This window comes from Pollicipes pollicipes, unplaced genomic scaffold (assembly GCF_011947565.3).
Source record: "Pollicipes pollicipes isolate AB1234 unplaced genomic scaffold, Ppol_2.1 Scaffold_7261;HRSCAF=8764_pilon_pilon_pilon, whole genome shotgun sequence".
Lineage (NCBI taxonomy): Eukaryota > Metazoa > Arthropoda > Thecostraca > Pollicipedomorpha > Pollicipedidae > Pollicipes > Pollicipes pollicipes.
Genome location: NW_023597054.1, coordinates 32825579 through 32845811, shown reverse-complemented (window position 1 = coordinate 32845811; position 20233 = coordinate 32825579). Strand labels below are relative to the sequence as shown.

General features: G+C 54.7%; 1 protein-coding gene across 1 annotated transcript in view; it reads left to right on the top strand.

The window, feature by feature from the left end:
• LOC119111753 (astacin-like metalloprotease toxin 5) overlaps positions 1 to 19661 on the top strand; it is a 26413-nt gene extending 6752 nt beyond the window's left edge. The window contains exons 2-7 of the mRNA XM_037235566.1: positions 4241 to 4447; positions 11491 to 11647; positions 13930 to 14071; positions 17585 to 17668; positions 17991 to 18127; positions 18738 to 19661. Coding sequence (XP_037091461.1) covers positions 4246 to 4447; positions 11491 to 11647; positions 13930 to 14071; positions 17585 to 17668; positions 17991 to 18127; positions 18738 to 18927 — 912 coding nt within the window. The 5' untranslated portion in view covers positions 4241 to 4245 and the 3' untranslated portion in view covers positions 18928 to 19661. The remainder of the gene's footprint in view (positions 1 to 4240; positions 4448 to 11490; positions 11648 to 13929; positions 14072 to 17584; positions 17669 to 17990; positions 18128 to 18737) is intronic.
• The last annotated feature ends 572 nt before the right edge of the window (positions 19662 to 20233 follow it).

The following is a 20233-nucleotide window of genomic DNA, read 5'->3' as shown; positions in this document are numbered from 1 at the left end:
CATCAGCAGAGCATCATATCCAGCTCTGGGTGGATACTGCGACATCAGCAGAGCATCATATCCAGCTCTGGGTGGATACTGCGACATCAGCAGAGCATCAATATCCAGCTCTGGGTGGATACTGCGACATCAGCAGAGCATCATATCCAGCTCTGGGTGGATACTGCGACATCAGCAGAGCATCATATCCAGCTCTGGGTGGATACTGCGACATCAGCAGAGCATCATATCCAGCTCTGGGTGGATACTGCGACATCAGCAGAGCATCATATCCAGCTCTGGGTGGATACTGCGACATCAGCAGAGCATCATATCCAGCTCTGGGTGGATACTGCGACATCAGCAGAGCATCATATCCAGCTCTGGGTGGATACTGCGACATCAGCAGAGCATCGTATCCAGCTCTGGGTGGATACTGCGACATCAGCGGGGCGTCATATCCAGCTCTGGGTGGATACTGCGACATCAGCAGAGCATCATATCCAGCTCTGGGTGGATACTGCGACATCAGCAGAGCATCATATCCAGCTCTGGTTGGATGACGTGGCATCAGCGGGGCGTCAGATCCGGCTCTGGGGGATGACGTGGCATCAGCGGGGCGTCAGATCCGGCTCTGGGGGATGACGTGGCATCAGCGGGGCGTCAGATCCGGCTCTGGGGGATGACGTGGCATCAGCGGGGCGTCAGATCCGGCTCTGGGGGATGACGTGGCATCAGCGGGGCGTCAGATCCGGCTCTGGGGGATGACGTGGCATCAGCGGGGCGTCAGATCCGGCTCTGGGGGATGACGTGGCATCAGCGGGGCGTCATATCCGGCTCTGGGGGATGACGTGGCATCAGAGGGGCGTCAGATCCGGCTCTGGGGGATGACGTGGCATCAGTAGAATATCATCTCCAGCTCTGGGGGATGACGTGGCATCAGAGGGGCGTCAGATCCGGCTCTGGGGGATGACGTGGCATCAGCGGGGCGTCAGATCCGGCTCTGGGGGATGACGTGGCATCAGAGGGGCGTCATATCCAGCTCTGGGGGATGACGTGGCATCAGAGGGGCGTCAGATCTGGCTCTGGGCGGATAAAGTGACCGAGTGGAGCTCCCTGATCGGTTTAACATTATCAACGGCAAAGACAGCGTGCGTGCTGTTGCGCGAAAAGAAGAAACCCTGCAGTGGCCCACGGGTTAGCCTGCACTGTCCCGACAGCTGATAGATTTAGGTTTTTGGGTCTGGTTTTCGATCGTCATCTTACCTACCTAAGTCATTTAAGGTATATTTGCAATAAGTGCTTTAAAGCCCAGACGCTCTGAATGTGGCCTCACGTGTCACGCATGGGGAGACCGCAAAACTATAATCATGCTGTATGCTTTGTATGCTGAGCATGCCGATCATGCTCACTGACAGGGTCCAAACTCGACTATATATGCACAGCTTAGTCCAGTCCGACAACACTTGCCTGCGAGTGCAGTAAGAAGATGCTGGACAGCATCCATCTTCAAGAGATTCTCATCGTCGCTGGCGCTCTTTGCACATCAACCAGTGCGAGCCTGCTGGCAGACGCCAGCCAACTACATTTGCGCATCAACCGGTGCGAGCCTGCTGGCAGACGCCAGCCAACCACCTTTTGAGCCTGAGGTGCCGCTCTTTAGCCATACGGGGTGCGATCAGAATATACGAGTTTCGCACACTCCCAGCACACGGTATGGTCCTCTGCGCAGATCTTATGCGATTCGATCAGAATGTACCAGTTTCGCACACTCCCAGCACACGGCATGGTCCTCTGCGCAGGTCTCATGCGATTCGATCAGAATATACCAGCTTCGCACACTCCCAGCGCACGGCATGGTCCTCTGCACAGGTCTCATGCGATTCGATCAGAATATACGAGTTTCGCACACTCCCAGCACACGGCATGGTCCTCTGCACAGGTCTCATGCGATTCGATCAGAATATACGAGTTTCGCACACTCCCAGCACACGGCATGGTCCTCTGCACAGATCTCATGCGATTCGATCAGAATATACGAGTTTCGCACACTCCCAGCACACGGCATGGTCCTCTGCGCAGGTCTCATGCGATTCGATCAGAATATACGAGTTTCGCACACTCCCAGCACACGGCATGGTCCTCTGCACAGGTCTCATGCGATTCGATCAGAATATACGAGTTTCGCACACTCCCAGCACACGGCATGGTCCTCTGCATAGATCTCATGCGATTCTTTTCTCAGGGAAGTACAGGGAAAACACGACTGCTATGTGTAGCTGTGAGTGGCTCCACGACGCCTGATCAGACGTGCACCGAATGACACATCACTCACCAGGTTCCCCAAGGGATCGACGCACGCTGCTGAGCCGGGGCAAGAATTTCACAAGCTCATGCATATGACGTACAAACGGTCCGCACACTTATACACGGATGGATTCAGAACAAACTTGGGTACTGGGAGCGCACTCGTGTCGTCTCGAGGCTCTGAAAGTTTTTGCTCACCATCATCGGCCTCCATGTTTCATGCTGAACTTTTCACCGTTCTGAACTGTCTGGACTGCATTTTGCGACGTAATCTACCGTCGTGCACAGCATTTGCTGGCTTGCTCAGCGCGGCATCATGTATCTAGAATATATCGACGAAAGACGCGTATTTAGCGAAGCTGATCGCAAGTAAGCTCTCCAGCCTGCGGCACAGGGGCCAGCAGGCAGAGCTGGTTGAATCCCCAGCCACGTCGGTCTGGCCGGAAACGGATCGGCTGACCAGGCTGTGAAGGCAGCCACGCTGCTGCCGCCCAACGGTGCCGTGCGAGTCCTACGAGCGACCTGTACGCGTCAATAAAACTCTACGTTACAACAGAATGGCAGACAATGTGGGGTCAGAAGAGCAGCCAGGACAAGCTCAAAGTCATCGTACCTGAGAAAGGACGCTGGCCGCGTTCACTTCGCAACTCTAGGAAAAGAAACAGCCACACTCACTCGTCATGCCTGAAGCACGCACTCGTCTCCGACTGAGCCACACAGCCGACGTCCCTGCATGTGACAGATGCGGCGAGGTCCTCGCTGTCAGGCATGCACTGGTTTAACTTGCGCTATGTGCCGAGAGACAGCATTTCTTGGACGCGGAGTAACCTTGGCATCGCTTATAGGTCAATGACCATGCTGTTTTTAACTGTTGTTAGGTTCCTTGTGATACACTCACCTCAATAGCACATGTAAGTAAAAGGTGACGAAGGCGCAAAATGACCCAAATAGCCGACGTGCTCTTAACCACCAAACATGGTCATCAGACAAATGTTTGAAAAATAAATAAAAAGCTCCGAGTCGACACGTGAAAATATGTAGATGAAGAATGCGCGACGCTGTTTTACGCCATGCAACGAAATTCGCGCGTCTGTGGTGCGCTCAACATGCACTGGCTCTGCTGTATGCACTGATTCTGCTCACTGAAGACCCACTTCAGTGAAAGCCTTTAAGCTGTGCCTATACGCCTATTGCAAAACCTTGCGTACGCCGATGACGTCATTCAAATTATTCCGTAACATTGTAGCAGCCATGTCTGAGCTGACTGTGCCTGCCGGCGTGACCAGGGACCATGTGCCACTCACCTGATCAGCGGCTGTATCTAATGACATGACGGAACCAGGGACCATGTGCCACTCACCTGACCAGCGACTGTATCTAATGACATGACGGGACCAGGGACCATGTGCTGCTCACCTGACCAGCGACTGTATCCAATGACATGACGGGACCAGGGACCATGTGCCGCTCACCTGATCAGCGGCTGTATCTAATGACATGACGGGACCAGGGACCATGTGCCACTCACCTGACCAGCGACTGTATCTAATGACATGACGGGACCAGGGACCATGTGCTGCTCACCTGACCAGCGGCTGTATCTAATGACATGACGGGACCAGGGACCATGTGCCACTCACCTGACCAGCGGCTGTATCTGATGACGTGTCGTGACCAGGGACCATGTGCTGCTCACCTGACCAGCGGCTGTATCTAATGACATGACGGGACCAGGGACCATGTGCCGCTCACCTAATCAACGGCTGTATCTGGTGAGCTGACCAGCAGCTGTGTCCGGGTGATCTGACCAGCAGCTGTGTCTGTTGGTCTGATCAGCAGCTGTGCCTGGCGATCCGACCAGCGGCTGTGTCCGCGTGATCTGATCGGCAGCTGCATCTGGTGACTTGACCACTGATTAAGTCCTGCTGACCTGACCCGCGGCCTTGTTCCTCAGGTCAGATGGCGCGAAACCGGTACGAGCTGGCTGCGGTGGGCGAGGGACAAGCGCCGCGTAAGGGCGGCCGCCGCTGCGGCGTCTGCCCCGTCTGGGTCTGGATTCTCCTCATTCTGGTGGTGCTGCTGCTCATCGGCGCCGGCATCGCCTCCTACTTCGTCAGGAAGCTGGTTATCGAGAGGAGCATCTACCCGGCGAGAACTGATCGTGAGTGTTTTTGATGTGTCTGTTTGCCCGTTGAACATCTAAGTGAACGACAGCCCACCTCGATAGGTCTTCGCCTTCTCTGCTATTACATAGAAGCGGTGGCATGCCCCGATGGGTCTTAGCCTTCACTGCTATTGCATAGAAGCGGTGACAGCCCGGACAGGCATGTAACCAGAGTTTTCGTCGGGGAAAGACACGCTCTGACCAAACTCCCGCAAAGTCGCACTGAAGCATTGCGAAATCACTCAGCGTCTAATGTAAACCTCGTTCCTTAGGGAGTTAGAATGGATCCCGAATCCACCTTCCACCCCCCCCCCCCCTGGCTCAGTGCCTAAGTCTGGCAGCCGACCTGAAAACATCTGGTGTTGATTAAGGTGGTTCATGATCATTCTACGGAGGTTATTTCATGCAGGAAATGACGTACTCATGTATTGCCGTGCATTTGCTGCATGTCAAGGTTAGTATTTGGTCAATATGCCGATGGTATAGAGATGAAAATCCATTCGGGCTCTTGTTCTACCCAATGATGTCACGGTTTGCGCAACGTTTCTGCCGATTCTATCTACGACCGGCACTATATGCTGCTATTCCTAAGAAGAGCATGAGGATGTTTGAGTTTGGCGTATAAACATTTCCGTATCTAAGCGCGGAAAGTTCCTATTAACTGCGAACTCCAAGCTCTCAACCTAGCTGTTCGCATACTGAAATTAAACGGGTAGACTACCGAAGAGAAATGCTCGTCACGCTTTAGAAGCTCTCCTATTTATCTCCCTGACTTTTGTGTTGTATTTCGTTCACACATGGAGTCATGCTCGACTGATCATGATATTTGTTTGGTTTGGGGGTGCTTCGACTGCAGCCGTCAATTTGCGACATCAGCCCATGCTGGCCTGACGTCTGCGCTAGGTTCACTAGAGGTGAGTTGGCATGCGCGCTGTTTTCCCGGTCTTTCGTAATGACCACCACGGCCCTGTGTCGACAATGGGTACTTCGTTCCATGCTGGCCGGTGTTCCTCATCTCCTTCAGTTCCCCTTCCGACCGCACGTGATCTGATACGCTGGACTTCTGGACTCCGGTCGGTTGCCTTGCCGTGCTCATGTAATCTCACAGGTTGCTCTTGTTTAGGACTATGCTGAAAGTGGCTGGTGCTGTTGCGGACGTGTCTTCTCCAGTTTTGTTCGGGCCGGTGGCCTTCTGTTTCACGAAGTCCGTCGAGTTGCCATTTCTTTCATAAATGACGGGCGGCGCATCTCACGTCTCCCGGCGGCGCTTTCTGCGCGGACGGCTTCCACATAACGTTGCAGATCCTTCTTCAATGACGTCATCCGGATGGTGGGGCTCGGAGCAGGAGCGACTGCCGGCTGATGCTGGCTTCCACTTGATCGGTGCCGTAAATCCGGTCCCGGTTTTCTCCGCATATGTATGTTGAGCGGCCTGGAAATACTGCCACACCCTCTTCCTGTTGACAGAAAACGTATCTGTCGTTTGTATACCGGAGCCACGCTTGTGGTGTGCATGGTGCTGTTACGCCCTGTCCTCGAATCATAGTGAAACACAAAAATATCAGGCACCACGTGAAAACACTCCTAGAATTATCGCACACCATATATGGATAAAGATACTCCAAAGGTGCAGGTTTTACACAAAATATGATGAGACTATAATGGATCCAGCCTAGTACTGAGGCTGAAGCACAGGTCAAACCAGGCCTGTATGTACCAAGCGAAGTGTTCACAAACCAGCGAGCAACGCAAAGCAAAGGGGGATTGAGTGTGGACCTAATACTTCTTTGTCGCTTAGTGGCGTTCCCTTGACTCCGACTTTGTCAGCGTGACCCGGGTCAGGCTTTCGTGGTCCTGCTTCCGGTGCATCTCATACAGATGCTGGCAATGAATGGCAACAGCCATGGACAAATGGTCGCTCCTGTTTGTTGAAAGCGTTGACCAAGGTTAGCCATTGACTGTCTTATTGGAGGACTCTTGGTGTGGCGCAGAACGTGAGGAGCTTCATGATTCATTCGGTGTGACGTCATCTTCTGATTTGATCGGGGTTGCAGCCAGGGTGTGCACCGTTGGCACTTCGGTGCACACGTTCGTGCCACCGGAGCCGATCAGTTGCGAGTTAGGTGCACGCGTTCGTGCCACCGGAGCCGATCAGTTGCGAGTCAGGTGCACGCGTTCGTGCCACCGGAGCCGATCAGTTGCGAGTCAGGTGCACACATTCGTGCCACCGGGGCCGATAAGTTGCGAGTCAGGTGCACATATTCGTGTCACCGGAGCCGATCAGTTGCGGGCCAGGTATGGATGAGGAAGACTGGACTAAATGACCTTGTCTAAATGACAGGAGTCCTTCGCGTGCGACAAAGGCTTTCTACTCAGTGTTGTCGGCTTTGGTCGGAAACTGGCTGGCTTAATTTGTGACATGCCGAATCCAAGAAGCATTAAGCTTAGAGGGGCGAGACGGTCTGGCGCATTTTTGCTAGGGTCATATCGGCGGGAGCTTTCTTTTATGCTAGCCCCGAGTCTGTATTGTGTTTCAAGTATTTTTTATTCACGCTCTTTTTGGGGATTTGTTCGGTCACCGTTCGGTTGCCAACATGGAAGCTTTATTTAAGCTAGCGTATTTCCCCTGTTCCCTTAATGTTTGCGCGTGCGGATGTTGTCCGTTCTGTCCCTGACCGGTTCAGTGTTTCCACTGTTTGATGATCGTAAAGCGATGGTTTTGTCGCACTTTGGCATCTTAATTGTTATAAACTTTCTTTGGACAGGTTCGGTTTGGGAGGACTATCCGAAATTATGTCATAAAGCAGCAGGGCCCTTCAACGCGCGCCCCAGGGGGCTGCGGCTGGCATTGTACCCGAAACGCAGACACTGGGCTTAGCAACTGAGGGCATGAACCAACGACGTTTAAAACCGTCTGTGTTCAAAATATTGCTTTCACCGAGGATCTCTCGTGACATCAATATTTGACCTGGGTTAGGTCCCCTGCCGCCTTCTTTTGGCTTGGAGCAGTCCGCACGAAGTAAACCACAACCGACAGCGTCAGCGCCGACGTCAACAGCCCAGTCTCCCGCTGCTAATGCATTATTGATGGGGACGGTGCGGGCGGCTGGCCGCCGCATACGCTCAGCGGCTGGCGCGGCGCCCTCTCGCGGCGGCCGGCCCGCCCCGGTACTGCCCGCGTGTGCGGCGCTGATTGACAGAGGGCAAACACTGGCCTGGCTGACGCGTGACCCGAGGTTGGCAGGCCGCCGGTGCATACAGAGAGGCCGCCGCTGACCGGACGGAGCGCGCCGCGCCCTCCTGCGGTCAGGCGGCGGACTCTCCGGCCAGGATCCACGTGCTGTGCCTCAGTGGGGCAATCAGGAGTCCGTGGGTCGCTGAGCCTTGCAGGGACGTCATCGGGTCAGCCAGCACTCTCACTAAGCCAGGCTGGTAGGCTCTCTCTCTCTCTCTCTCTCTCTCTCTCTCTCTCTCTCTCTCTCTCTCTCTCTCTCCATCTTTCAGAAGCGAGATGACAGAGACAGGCAGCGAACATGCTGGGATATGAATGGTGAAAAGGCCTGGAGTCACGTTTGTTTACGTCCGTTGTGGACGAAGGAAGTCAAGGAGTCATCGTCCTGAAGACCGGGAGATAGAGTAGATTCGTCTTGTCTCTGAGAAGCCAGGGATACAGGAGAAACTTGCAAAGGCATCGGCAGCCCTGGACGTGGGATGAGCTGGGGTCAATTTCCATCAGCCGGAACCATAGGAGAAGCTGGGATCACTTTCCAGCAGCCAGAGACGGGGGGGGGGGGAGGAGGAGGGGTGCTCGGTTCAGCTTCCAGTAGCTGTGACGAGCGGGAGCAGGGTTTGTTACCCAAAATCCGAGGAGGCTCGGAAGGTCGGCCGGTCTCCAGCAGCCAGGAGCGTGGAAGGGGGTGAGGCTAGTGACCAGCAGCCAGGTGCGTGGGAGGGGCTGCGGCCAGTGACCAGCAGCCAGGAGCGCGGAAGGGGGTGAGGCTAGTGACCAGCAGCCAGGTGCGTGGGAGGGGCTGCGGCCAGTGACCAGCAGCCAGGAGCGCGGAAGGGGGCGCGGCTAGTGACCAGCAGCCAGGTGCGTGGGAGGGGCTGCGGCTAGTGACCAGCATCCAGGTGCGTGGAAGGGGGCGCGGCTAGTGACCAGCAGCCAGGAGCGTGGGAGGGGCTGCGGCTAGTGACCAGCATCCAGGTGCGTGGGAGGGACTGGTGCCAGCTCCGCTCGGTCGTTCTATCGCGTTGGTGGTCGCCGCCCGGCCAAAGAAAGCAGCCGGTTATATGCAAGCAGGCGACGTTGCCAACTGGACCGGATGCGACCGGCGGAGGAAGGGCGGAGCCGGTTCTTACTCAGGCCCTCTGACCATGGCGTGCCAATCAAAATGTCTCCGGCTGCATTTTGAAAAATGCGAAATGACGTTGTTCTGAGAAGGAGACGAGATAGGCAACACACATAGTGCTCATGGGTTTCAACTCATCGCGCGCGTTTCTCGCTGTATGTGGAATTTCAATCCTCCACGTAAGGTCGGGATTGTCGTCAGCAGTAGCGTCAAACGAGAGAAGAGACGGCTAGGGCACCAAACCGTCCACATGTCCTAAAGCGTACAACGGCGCCGACTTTTGAACGGAGGTCTCTGGTTGATTTACTTGATGCCAGCTAATAGCTGCTGACATTAAATTCAAACACAAATTATTGATTACTGTTATTGGTTCCTTCTCATATTCACTCACATAATCTCAGCTCACTGGAAATTTAAACCGTGTGTCTGACTCGCTTCCAGGACCACAGTTTGTAGCCTTGCCTTTTTTAGCCCTTGTAGCCTGCAGTCAGCTGGAAGCGTTCGTGACCTTCACTTTCTTCGCATAATTACTGGTATTTCTTGTGCAGGCCTTGCATCCCTTAAGATGGTCCCAACCAATGGCATCTAGTGCAAAACCCATCCAATACGGTAAAGCCAGATGCCAAAAAAAGACAGTTGATACCTCTAGCACCTTGGGTTAGCTCTGCACACAGTATGATGACTCACGACTGCCAACGGGTCAGAATGCTAAATCTAAGTTGCGACGGACAATGTGAGAAGCCTACGCCGGCGATACTCCGCCTCTGGCCTCAAAAGCCGCTGTTTCTCTCAGTAGCAGGAAGCCCCGGTTACATCTCTGTATCCTCGTGCTGGGATTTGTTGGGTCACGATTCAGTTGCCACCATGCAGCTTTCTTTAAGCTAGCGTATTTCCCACTGTTCCCTTAGTGTTTGCACGTGCGGATGTCATCCGTTCCGTTCCTGACCGCTCCAGTGTCTCCAATGTCGTCCGTTCCGTTCCTGACCACTTCAGTGTCTCAAATGTCCGATGACCCTGCGACGATGACTTGGTTCGTTCGGGTATCCACAAACAACAAACCTCATGGATCGAGCGCTATTGCAAAAGACGTTCTAGAGGACAAAGGACATTTGAGTTCTAGCTGGAGTGGTCTGTTGTTATGTGGTTTGATCTGTTTAATTCGTTTTCACTTCCACTTTTTTGTCACTTAGTAGCTTGCAAGGTTACCCATTTTCGTCACCGATCATATCCGATAAAACGAAACCTTTTTCGCCCCTGGCAAAGTGTCCCTTATCGTGCCATTACGACGTTTTTGTTTCACGATCATTTTGCTTGTGAGTCTTTTCCGAAACTATTCTTCTCCATTAGGTGGGAACTTTATGCCTTGCAAATCTGTTAATCGCGACCCATGCCGATAGAACCTTCGCGTAGCCACGGGAATCCTCCGTTACAAATCATTTTCTATACAGGCCAGAGGGCATACGGGGGCTTGCACACCGGCGTTCGTTAACGAATCTGCTTCATTAAGAACTTCTCTCTTATTGGGCCTTCGGGATGAAAACATTTTCCTCTAAGAGCGCTTTTCAACACGGGACTCACCCGCTACAAACTTGCCCATTTCGAGTCTTGTCGACTTCACTGATCGCGAACTTTTCCGGTTACAAAGCCTGGCCGATCGAGCCTTGGCACACGGCTCAGCGCAGCGGGCGGCTGACGGCCGGATTCGGCTCGCTCCCGGCCGGGCGGGACGGTCCCGAGCCGGGGCCGGTCCTCCAGTCGCCGGCAGCGGAGCGTCTGACGTCACGGCCGGCCGTGTCGTGACGCTCGAGCCGAGCCGGTCAAACGGCACGGAGGGCGCCGCCAGCGAGCGCGCAGGGGCAGAGGCGGCGAGCGGCGGTCGTTCGCCCAGGGAAAACCTGCCGTAGGGTTATCCGCTTCAGGGGCGCAGGACCTAGGCGGGGGGGGGGGGGGGGGGAGGAAGAGGATCCCATCTTTCTGAAAATTAAGCATTGTTCCTGTAAACGTTGAATGAAAAAAGTCACAAAAATGGCGAGTCTCCCCACCTTGGAAGATCTTCCATTGGCCCTGATCTCATGTTACGACAGAACCTGTGCGGCAAGACTCTGCGCACATTCGACTAGTGCTAGACGACTTAGAGTCTACGTTAAGTCACATAACGTAGATTATGCGTTGATTAAGATTCTCCATATGCAACCTCCACGTGCGTGAAATCACAGTCCATGACAGATATGTGGCCATTCATCGTCTCCGTAAACGGCATGGCCGGGCGGTCCCCTCGTGAGACTGTCAGACGTTTTTAGCATGCCAGATATACTAACTGTTCGTGAAGGGTTTTATCGCAAGAGGCTGTCCCCGATGGTCTTTATCACTTCGTTGTGGATTCTCGCCAAATTTTGACAAAACGCGCAGCCAGTGGCCACCATCATAGGACGTTTGCTCCTCTGAAAAGGTGCACCACCGCCACCGGAGCCAAATATGGACCCGTGGACCCGTAAGCCGCGATGATCTCACAGTTAACAATGTACACGAGCGTCGGGCACATTGCGCCTCGCCGCGTTCCGACAGCCACATGCCAGCAGACAAAGGCCTAGAGCATGCCTCGGAAAGCGAGGAGCATTCAACACAGCCAACGCGGCGAATACAGGCTATTGACATAGCGCCGTGTCTGAGCCGGCTCTTGTGTTACAGGACTGTACGTGGGCGGCGAGGGCATCACCGAAGGAGACATGCTAGGGGTCAACACCACCGAATCGGACCACGTGGCCAAGGACAGCCAACTGCTGTGGCCGCTGGCCCGCATCCCCTACCGGCTGGACGACCGGCTCGGCTGCCCCGACTCGCCCAGGTCCGTACTGAGTCCGCGCGCATCCCCCACCGGCTGGACGACCGGCTCGGCTGCCCCGACTCGCCCAGGTCCGTACTGAGTCCGCGCGCATCCCCCACCGGCTGGACGACCATCTCGGCTGCCCCAACTCGCCCGGGTCGGTGCTGGTTGCAGACCAGTCGGCGACGACCGAGGACCTGATCGCGATCCGCAAGTGCGTGCACGGGCTCTCGTGTCAGCAGGCGGATCAGCACGATGTCGAATAGAACTACCCCCAATATTTTCTTCGATCTCGGATTATGGGGCACCATTCGACACATCTCTATGAATTGGTCCCGAACACGGCTTTATTGGTGAAATATAAAATTCCGATAGCGTAAATGAATAAAGTAACGCATACACTTACATGCAATATACTTGCGGTATTTCGACGGACTGTAGCCAAACAAAGCATTCAGATGGTCTAATTTTGAATCTTTAATCGTTTATGACACCGGCATTAACAACATGGCATGCCATGCGTATACAGATCACAAGTGAAAGCACCCGACATGGCCCTGAACAGTATTAACAACATGGCGTGGCATCCGTATACAGATCACAGGTTACGGTGTTACGGCGTTTTACTAATTTTATGGAGCTCTGTGTAGTTATGGTACATACCAGCCACAAAAGCACTGAATGACATTGAACTTGCTTTGTGCAAGCATCCGCTGCAGGAAGCTGTTCATGCAACTGGCCAAAGGTATGTACGTTCCGTGGCATGCGCGAACCGGTGGAACACCTGTGGGACTATGATGCATGACTGTACGCGCTTCGTGCGGTTTCCAATTTCTCTACCCCGCCAGTGGCAGGGTACATATGTACTCCCCCTTACAAGCCGCGTCCTGTAATAGAATCCTGCATTCGTGCATCCTGTACATCTTGCCATGAAATCATGCACATATGTACTCTGAGCGTCCTGTAATGTTATGCGTGTTGTGCCCGGTGATCCAAACCATAGGGGGTAAGACTCAACGTGGTATCATCGTACCGTTATGCAAGACATTGGCACATCTGAACTATCCGTATAAATGTTCAGGCCAGCGGCTCAAAGCACCATGCGTAAATGTTCGTGTTCGTGTTCTTGTTCGCGGCACACGTGTTCTGTACAGCACCACTGCGCAATCGAAGAACACAGGGACACAGCAGCAGAGTACAGCCAGTTGGGAGGCAAGAACACTGCTCAAGCACACTCTTTACCACGCAACAGCCAGCGCATTGATCAGTACGTCATTACTATCTTTTAAGGGTACTGAAGGGAAAGTGGTTTATTTTTGTGGGATCGTAAAAACACATTCGGTACTCCTGGTTTCCGGCTTCCTTCCTATGCATGAAAACATCTGCATTTCAGGCACGTACACGCGCTGGCTGGGAAAGCTAGCCAATTCGACAACGAAATAGGCATGCTGATGTAGCCATTTCGTGGCACACATTCAATTTCAATGTTCAAGCGAACGCGTCACCCATGACCTAGTCAAATCGAGGCCGCCAGTCATCACGTAGCCAAATGTCGCACCTGGCACATGGGGCCCACACGCTTTTAAACTCTGAAAAACGCCTATCACGGCCGTCCGGCACACTCACGTTTTAGATTTACGAGGGAGGACCAACATCGGTGGTGACGTCAGCCTCTGCCTGTGCCAACAGTGATTCTTGTGTTATGCGCGCCGCGACAGCCCCCAATCCCGCATCCGTGTACTGCGCAGTCACGGCGAGTGTCGCAAAATGGCCGAGACGTGTGGTTTGGCTGCGCTGTCGGCGCCGCGCGAGTTGGCGCTCGCGCTGTTCGCCAGTCGCCACGACCTTCCGCTCGCAATGGTAGCCACAATTCTATCAGACCAATTTTCCGGTCCGTGCAGTGGCGTTGTGGCGCGGCGTGTCATTTCATACCATTTGTATCAGTCGTAATTGCAGTTACATGGCGAGTGTTGTGTCTTTACGTATGTATGTACATGTCATGCACGCACGCTAGCTGCGGTTTCCCGCCGGTGTAGCTGTCCGTCAGTTGCGCTGACAATCCGAACCGATGCGGTTATCATTGTCACTGGCACTCGCATCGGGACATGTTTAGTCACGTACATTCCAGGACTCGCAGCCATCACCGGGCTGTTACTGCAGCACTGCAGTAGGTGCAGAAGCCGTCCGTGTAACACTGCAGCCTACACTGTACCGGAACTGACCGGTTCCGGCGAGCGCTTTTAACCGATCGGCCATGCTTCTCATCGGCGTCGCATTTCACGACCGAACTGCCCGTCTGTCAGGTGTGAAGTGCTCATGGAGGCCATCGAGGAGTTCAACAACAGCACGTGCCTGCTGTGGGAGCCGGCGAAGGACTCAGACAAGTACGCCGTCAGCATTCAGCTGAAGAGGCACGGCGGCTGCTACTCCTCCGTCGGATACCAGGTGCGTGCCTCTCGCCACCGCCACCGCCACAGACACTGGCACGGTTGGACTGCACACGGAGTACGGGACACCCTTCAAGCTCAGACACCAGCCGGCGGGTGCCGGGCACAGTCGCTTGCTTACCCTGACCATCAGCAGTGGATTCTTTACGCCTTTGAATCCGCAGTGGATTGAAACGGACAACAACGCGGAAGGCTTTGAATCACAGCCGGCGAACCTGTGTTTACGTCATCATAACTCAAATGTCAGGCTCTATGCCGGCGGCTGAGCAGTCCATCGCGTTACCAGTTTTACAGAAGGCATCTTAACCAGCTCATTGACCGCCAAAGCGTAGAGAGTTAGGAAACTGTCAGTCTCTCTTCTACTGCCTGTCAACCAGCGACTAGTAGCCTGTCGACTAGGCCGTCAGCTAGTTGGATCACTGGTTAGCGTTTGCTTCAACAAGGACATCGGGCTTTGCTAGTTTTAGTCAGGAACGACGAATTAGGGAGCATCATAAAGGCTCTATCCCGCCCAACGTCCCTCAAACATGGCTGTCGCGATACCAGCCAACGGTAAAATGCTATGGCCGCTGATCATTGAGGTGCCGCACCGTCGGTCGGGGACGGAGTCAACATTTAGAGAGCAAGGCGCCCCGCTGACCAGGCTGGCGGCGGTGACTCACCACCCTCAAGTGGGCCGGCCGCCGCCAGCTCTGCACACCCGTCCGCCCGGCGGCCCGCTCCGTCGGATAGCTGTCTCTGCTGCGGCCTTGGAGCGGCGCCTGCAGAAGCCGGCCTCGCGGCACACGCTGGATGTGTGCGCCACCCTGTCGGGGCCGCCTGCTGTCCTGTGGGGACAGCTCGTCGCGCTGACGGGACCAGGGTGGGGCGCCACTGCCCTGTGGAGACAGCCGGACGGTGCGCGGCGCCGCTCCGCGGGCGTCGCAGCCGAGGCGGCCGGCCGGCTGACGGCACCAGGGGCCGGAGCGGCCGGCCGGCTGACGGGCGCGCCCCGCCGCCGCTCCCGGAGAGCCGCTGACTCAGCGGGTCGGGGCGTCACCGGCCGGAGTTGGCCCACCGCGGCATCCGCGGCCGGCCGGTCAGTTCCCCTCCCCCTAATAAAACAGTCCCAGCGTGGCCCTGAGGCAGCGGTCTGTCAAAGCTTGGCTAGGTCAGGTCGTAACTAGGTCAGGATATAGCTAAGCTAACATACCGCCTCGTTGGACGAAGGTCCTGTCCGGCCCTGAAGCGAACGGCGGCACAGCGACCAGGCGGCATCGCCTGCTCAGCACCGCTGAACAACCGAATTCGAAATTGTTTCCGAGGCTGTTTCTAACTGTCGTGACTTGTGACCGTCGAAATGATTGAACAGAGCAAAACAGGCATGCACGGCTATTTATGCCAGCTAGACTATGATGTCTGCATTTGAAGAATTACTAACAGCTCCAATAGCTAGGCGAAATGCTGGTCGAACCTCCATGGGAGCGTGTTTAGAGGTTACGCTCGCCCGCCGAGCCCGATCGTGACGCATCGACGTTTTTGCCGGCGATATCGAATCCAAGGTGTACTCCATGGAGTTCCTGCACAGTCCGACGCTAAAGGCAGTAGCACACCTTTTTTGTACATTTCACTTACTGCTAGACCAGATGCCTACGATTTCATCAGTAATACCAGTTTTCTAGAGATCATTCTCAGCAGCTCAGAATTTCGACTTAGTAACACCGCTCCTGCGGGACAAATCTTACTCGACTCCCTGCTCACCACTGTGAAAGTAATACGCTTCATTTGACTTGTTCTTTCCAATATATGTGTTCTGTAATGTTTGCAGCACACCAAGTTTTCAGAATGTGTGTGTACTATATGCCATGAAAGCTTGAAACACTCTGTTTAGGCAAAAATATATGTGAACATCAAGCGATTATCCCGCGAATTCAACGACACTTTATACTGTCGCTTCCATTCTCCTCCATGGCGTTTGTCACAGTGACTATCTTCGAGGCGCACTTTGACCTTGGGAATGGGGAGCATCACATGTTCCGTAGTGACGCACCGACTCAAGCTGCAACCAGTACGCTTCTCGGTAACAGACCCTTGTCGCCCGCTGGGCCAGTCACAAACGTTCTTTTATTCACACCGGTATAGGTGCGCACGGCGGTTGTCATGACGACGACGGTGATGACTGCAGGGAAGAAACATAGTGCTGTAACAAAGCGTTGGCAGCATAATTTGTACTCGGAATAACACAAATTGATGTCCTTATCATGTCTTGACAGTGCTGCAAGGGCACTAACCAGCCTTATTTTTTAACGCATCTGGTACTAAGGCTTCACTACAGTATGTTTTTGAAATATTCCCCCCGAAATAATATGAAATATAAAATAAAGTGGGACACTCCCATTAAAGAGACGAATGTTCGATCGAATTTTCGACTACGCCGGATTCAAGTGCTCCTTTCTAGCTCATACACTGAATGCAATAAATTTCGGCCGGCCTACAGTACATTTTTGTTGCACGCATATAAAGCGCCGCCTTCGGTCCCGATTCTTGTTTTGCCCATCATTTGCTCTCACACACAAAATTTCGAGACGATGTTGCTCGACGTGGGCCCTGCGAGAATCCGGGACGCTTTTGGGCTAGCGGCGTGCTGACGCAGGGCTCATGGCGCAGTGTCACGGTTGCAGCCAAGCGAAGCCACCATCGCACAAACGGCAACATGTCTGCTGTGCTGCACTGTTTGGGGTTGACAGTTTAGAAAGTTGCTCTTGACAACACATGTACACGACAATCAGAAAAGGGCGCCAGCTCTAACCCAAAGGCCAACAGCCCTGATGAGCTTCAAATACATTTGGCTACGACTCGGGGAAGGCACCCAGGCCATTTACATGCATTTGTAAACCCTGGGATTCGATTGATTTGTTGTCGTTGACTGAATGGTTGGCAACGTCCCTTCGGTTGGCAACGTATCCTCATTCGGATTCGTATTCATATACGTCGCGGTGAGATACCACTCTGCTGTTGTGGATTTTGTGCATGCATGCAGTATGGTTGAGCAGATTCGAACCGGTCTTTACGCTATTCTTTGGGGAATTAATATCGTGCCCCACCCCCAATCCTCCCCAAGAAGAAGAATGCCCTTGTCTGCGTGCGGGCATACTACGAGAGGACCTCACTGTTTTCAGTGTGCAGGGCTCGCCGGATCGACCCATGCTAACGTGACTCAGTGTATACCCATCAACCTTCGTGCGACCGCTCCGTCTAACCGAATGACGAGGCAAGGAGGTCAATGCTGCACGGCCCACTGAACCGAGGAAACGTACTTCTCTGCATGCATGCATCTCGGCCCAACTGGTATCGGTAGAGGCGTACTTGCAACCTGCTTTTTTTGAAATACAAGCTCTACGCTAGTGGCGGAGCTGTAGGCTGAAACAGCTATGCTCAGATCTTGCATGCCCCGTTGGCCGCAGGGCGAAGCGGGGTCCATTCATTTTGACAGGAAAGCGTGTTAAAAGCTGACTGCCTGTTTTGTTCGCAGGGATCTACTGGTGCCGACCAGCTGATTGTACTGGGCGAGGGCTGCTTCAACATAGGCATCATCCTACATGAAATGGGCCACACGGTGGGTAAAGCAGTTCAGGTATAGCTCGTGCCGGCCATGGTCACCTGACAAAAAGAGCGCTCACTTGAGCCGAAGGAAGCGTCTTGTTGTCACCCAGACTGCACGCCACACACCGCAGCTGTAACGCCGCCGAGAATGTCGGCAGGGCTGAGCGACGTCCGATGCGGTCCCACCGACGTGATGCGGCGGTAGCGCGCGTGGCTGCCGCCGCCCCACGTCATCCTCCCGTGCACGCCGCCCGGACGCGCGGACCCGACCGATGTCTGTCGCTAGATTCGGAACGAGCCGCGCCCATCTGACCCGCGGTCTCCTCCCTGTCCAGGTCGGCTTCTGGCACGAGCACAACCGGCCCGACCGCGACCAGTGGCTCAAAATCGACCTGGAGAACGCCGACGGCGCCGAGAACTTCGACGCGTACGACCGAAGCCGCCACCCCGTCACCGACTCGTTGGATTTCAAGTGAGTGCGACCCGGGCGGGTCTGGCCCAACCGATTGGCACCTCCAGCGGCCATGCTCATCGGTACGGCGGCGCCAGAGGGCGTCTTAGTGATGAGCAAATTGTCATCGAAAGCGGCAATGTGACGGCTGGCGACAGCCGTTGCTCGTCTTGTATGGATGATTCAACGGCGGTTCCCGGGTGCGTTGGATCCGGCGCTGGTTCCCCGTGGGAGATAATTTAATCAACATCTCTTTATGTGCGATATGTTAAGAACCAGCTCTCCAGCCCACGTGCTCGGTCAGCGGTGTCTCCCCATGCACGATGTGTCCAGCGGTGGCTTCTCCATCTCGTGCGCGGTGTGTCCAGCGGTGGCTCCTCTCTCCCGTGCGCGATGTGTCCAGCGGTGGCTCTTCTCTCCCGTGCGCGATGCGTCCAGCGGTGGTTTCTCCATCCCGTGCGCGATGTGTCCAGCGGTGGCTCTTCCCTCCCGTGCGCGATGTGTCCAGCGGTGCCTCCTCCATCCCGTGCGCGATGTGTCCAGCGGTGGCTCCTCCATCCCGCGCGTCGGCGGCCGGGCCTAGCAGCCGCTCCACGCGTGCCGGATTTGACGATGGCTCCTCTGTCGTCAGGTCGGTGATGATGCTGGGGACCGACGCCTTCTCAGCGGGCAATGGCAGCACTATGAGCTCCCACTGGCCGGACGTTCCGGTGCCGCAGCTAACCAACAAGACGATGCTCAGCGACAAGGACATCAACCGCGTGCGCTACCTGTACGGAGAACAGTGTCGCAAGCGCATGCAGAGTTCGGCCGGTTTGTGAGGCCAAGCCTTTGTCAACGCGGACCCGGCTGCTGGCACGGACTCGGCTAGGCGGTGACCGCGACACCTGTCCACCGGTCCAGTGGGGCCCGCCGCGCTGGCACGGGTTCGGCAGGGCGGTGACCGCGACAGGCCGCCCGTCCAGTGGAGCCCACCGCGCTGGCACGGGTACGGTGGGGTGGTGACCGCGACAGGCCGCCCGTCCAGCGGGGCCCGCCACGCTGGCACGGGCCACGCGCCCCGAATGAGCCAGCAACGGGAGGTGCTGGTCTGGACTGGCACACGTGGGTGCCGTGTGCTGCTTACGAGGGTTTGACGGGAGTAGGTCCGCCAGCGGTGTGGTGAGCAGACGAGTGTAGGCGTGTGTTGCCGTCAGCGTCAGATGTTCAGCCTGCACCGTCAGTCACATGAAGTGACGGTCACTCAGCCGGCGCCGACGCTTGCGACTTCTCTTACTGTCCGAGCAGGTTAGGTGACGCCGCTTCGCATTCGGTGTGCAGCATCTACAAGTGACATGCGTGCATGTGAAGCTTACTACTTTTTTACGTGTTTTTGTTTCGCAACTCCTGTCTTCGTCATGAAGGTTACTGGAGAAGTACCAATACCGCACATTCATTTTTGTTCTGCACTAACTGTGCCTGTTACTTGAACTGCTCAAGAAAAAGTTGAGCCGACCCCGCTGAAGCGAGAAGTTTTCAAAGCTGCCACTAATAAATAATAAACCGAATGAAAGAAGCTTGTCTGCGCTTATGTATTATCACCGCCATTGAAATGGGTAAATGGCGAAAGGTAGTCGTTACACCTGCTGATATATCGCTGCACTGTGTTCGCAGCTTTCGAAACGTGCTTCTTGGCATTACTCCCAAGGCTGGTGGCGCATATTGCTACCGCTGGCATGCGTGCGATTGAACTGCTGTCCGATTATCGCAGTCTGATCCGTATTTATCACCCCTCTGTATTCGTAAATGTTTGGCCAACGTGGTCCACTGTCAGCCCGTGGGCCACCCCACGTGAGTTCGAGTCCCTTGATGGAAGCAAGAAAGGCCTTGAGCTCTTAATTTTCGGCATTGTGAGTTGAATTCCCATGCGGCCAGTAATCGACCTCCAAGATATCCGGCTAAAGGACATTAATTAAATATTGGCTACAGCGGTAGAATTCGACGCGTCAAGCTGTACCCGTGGTCACTCGTGACCAGCAACACAGCTTGTAACATCAGCTTTGGAAATATAACCAGTTTGCTTAATAACGGCACTTAACCAGCATCTTATGGTAGTTGAAGGTTGATTATTGTCAGAATAAGAACTCA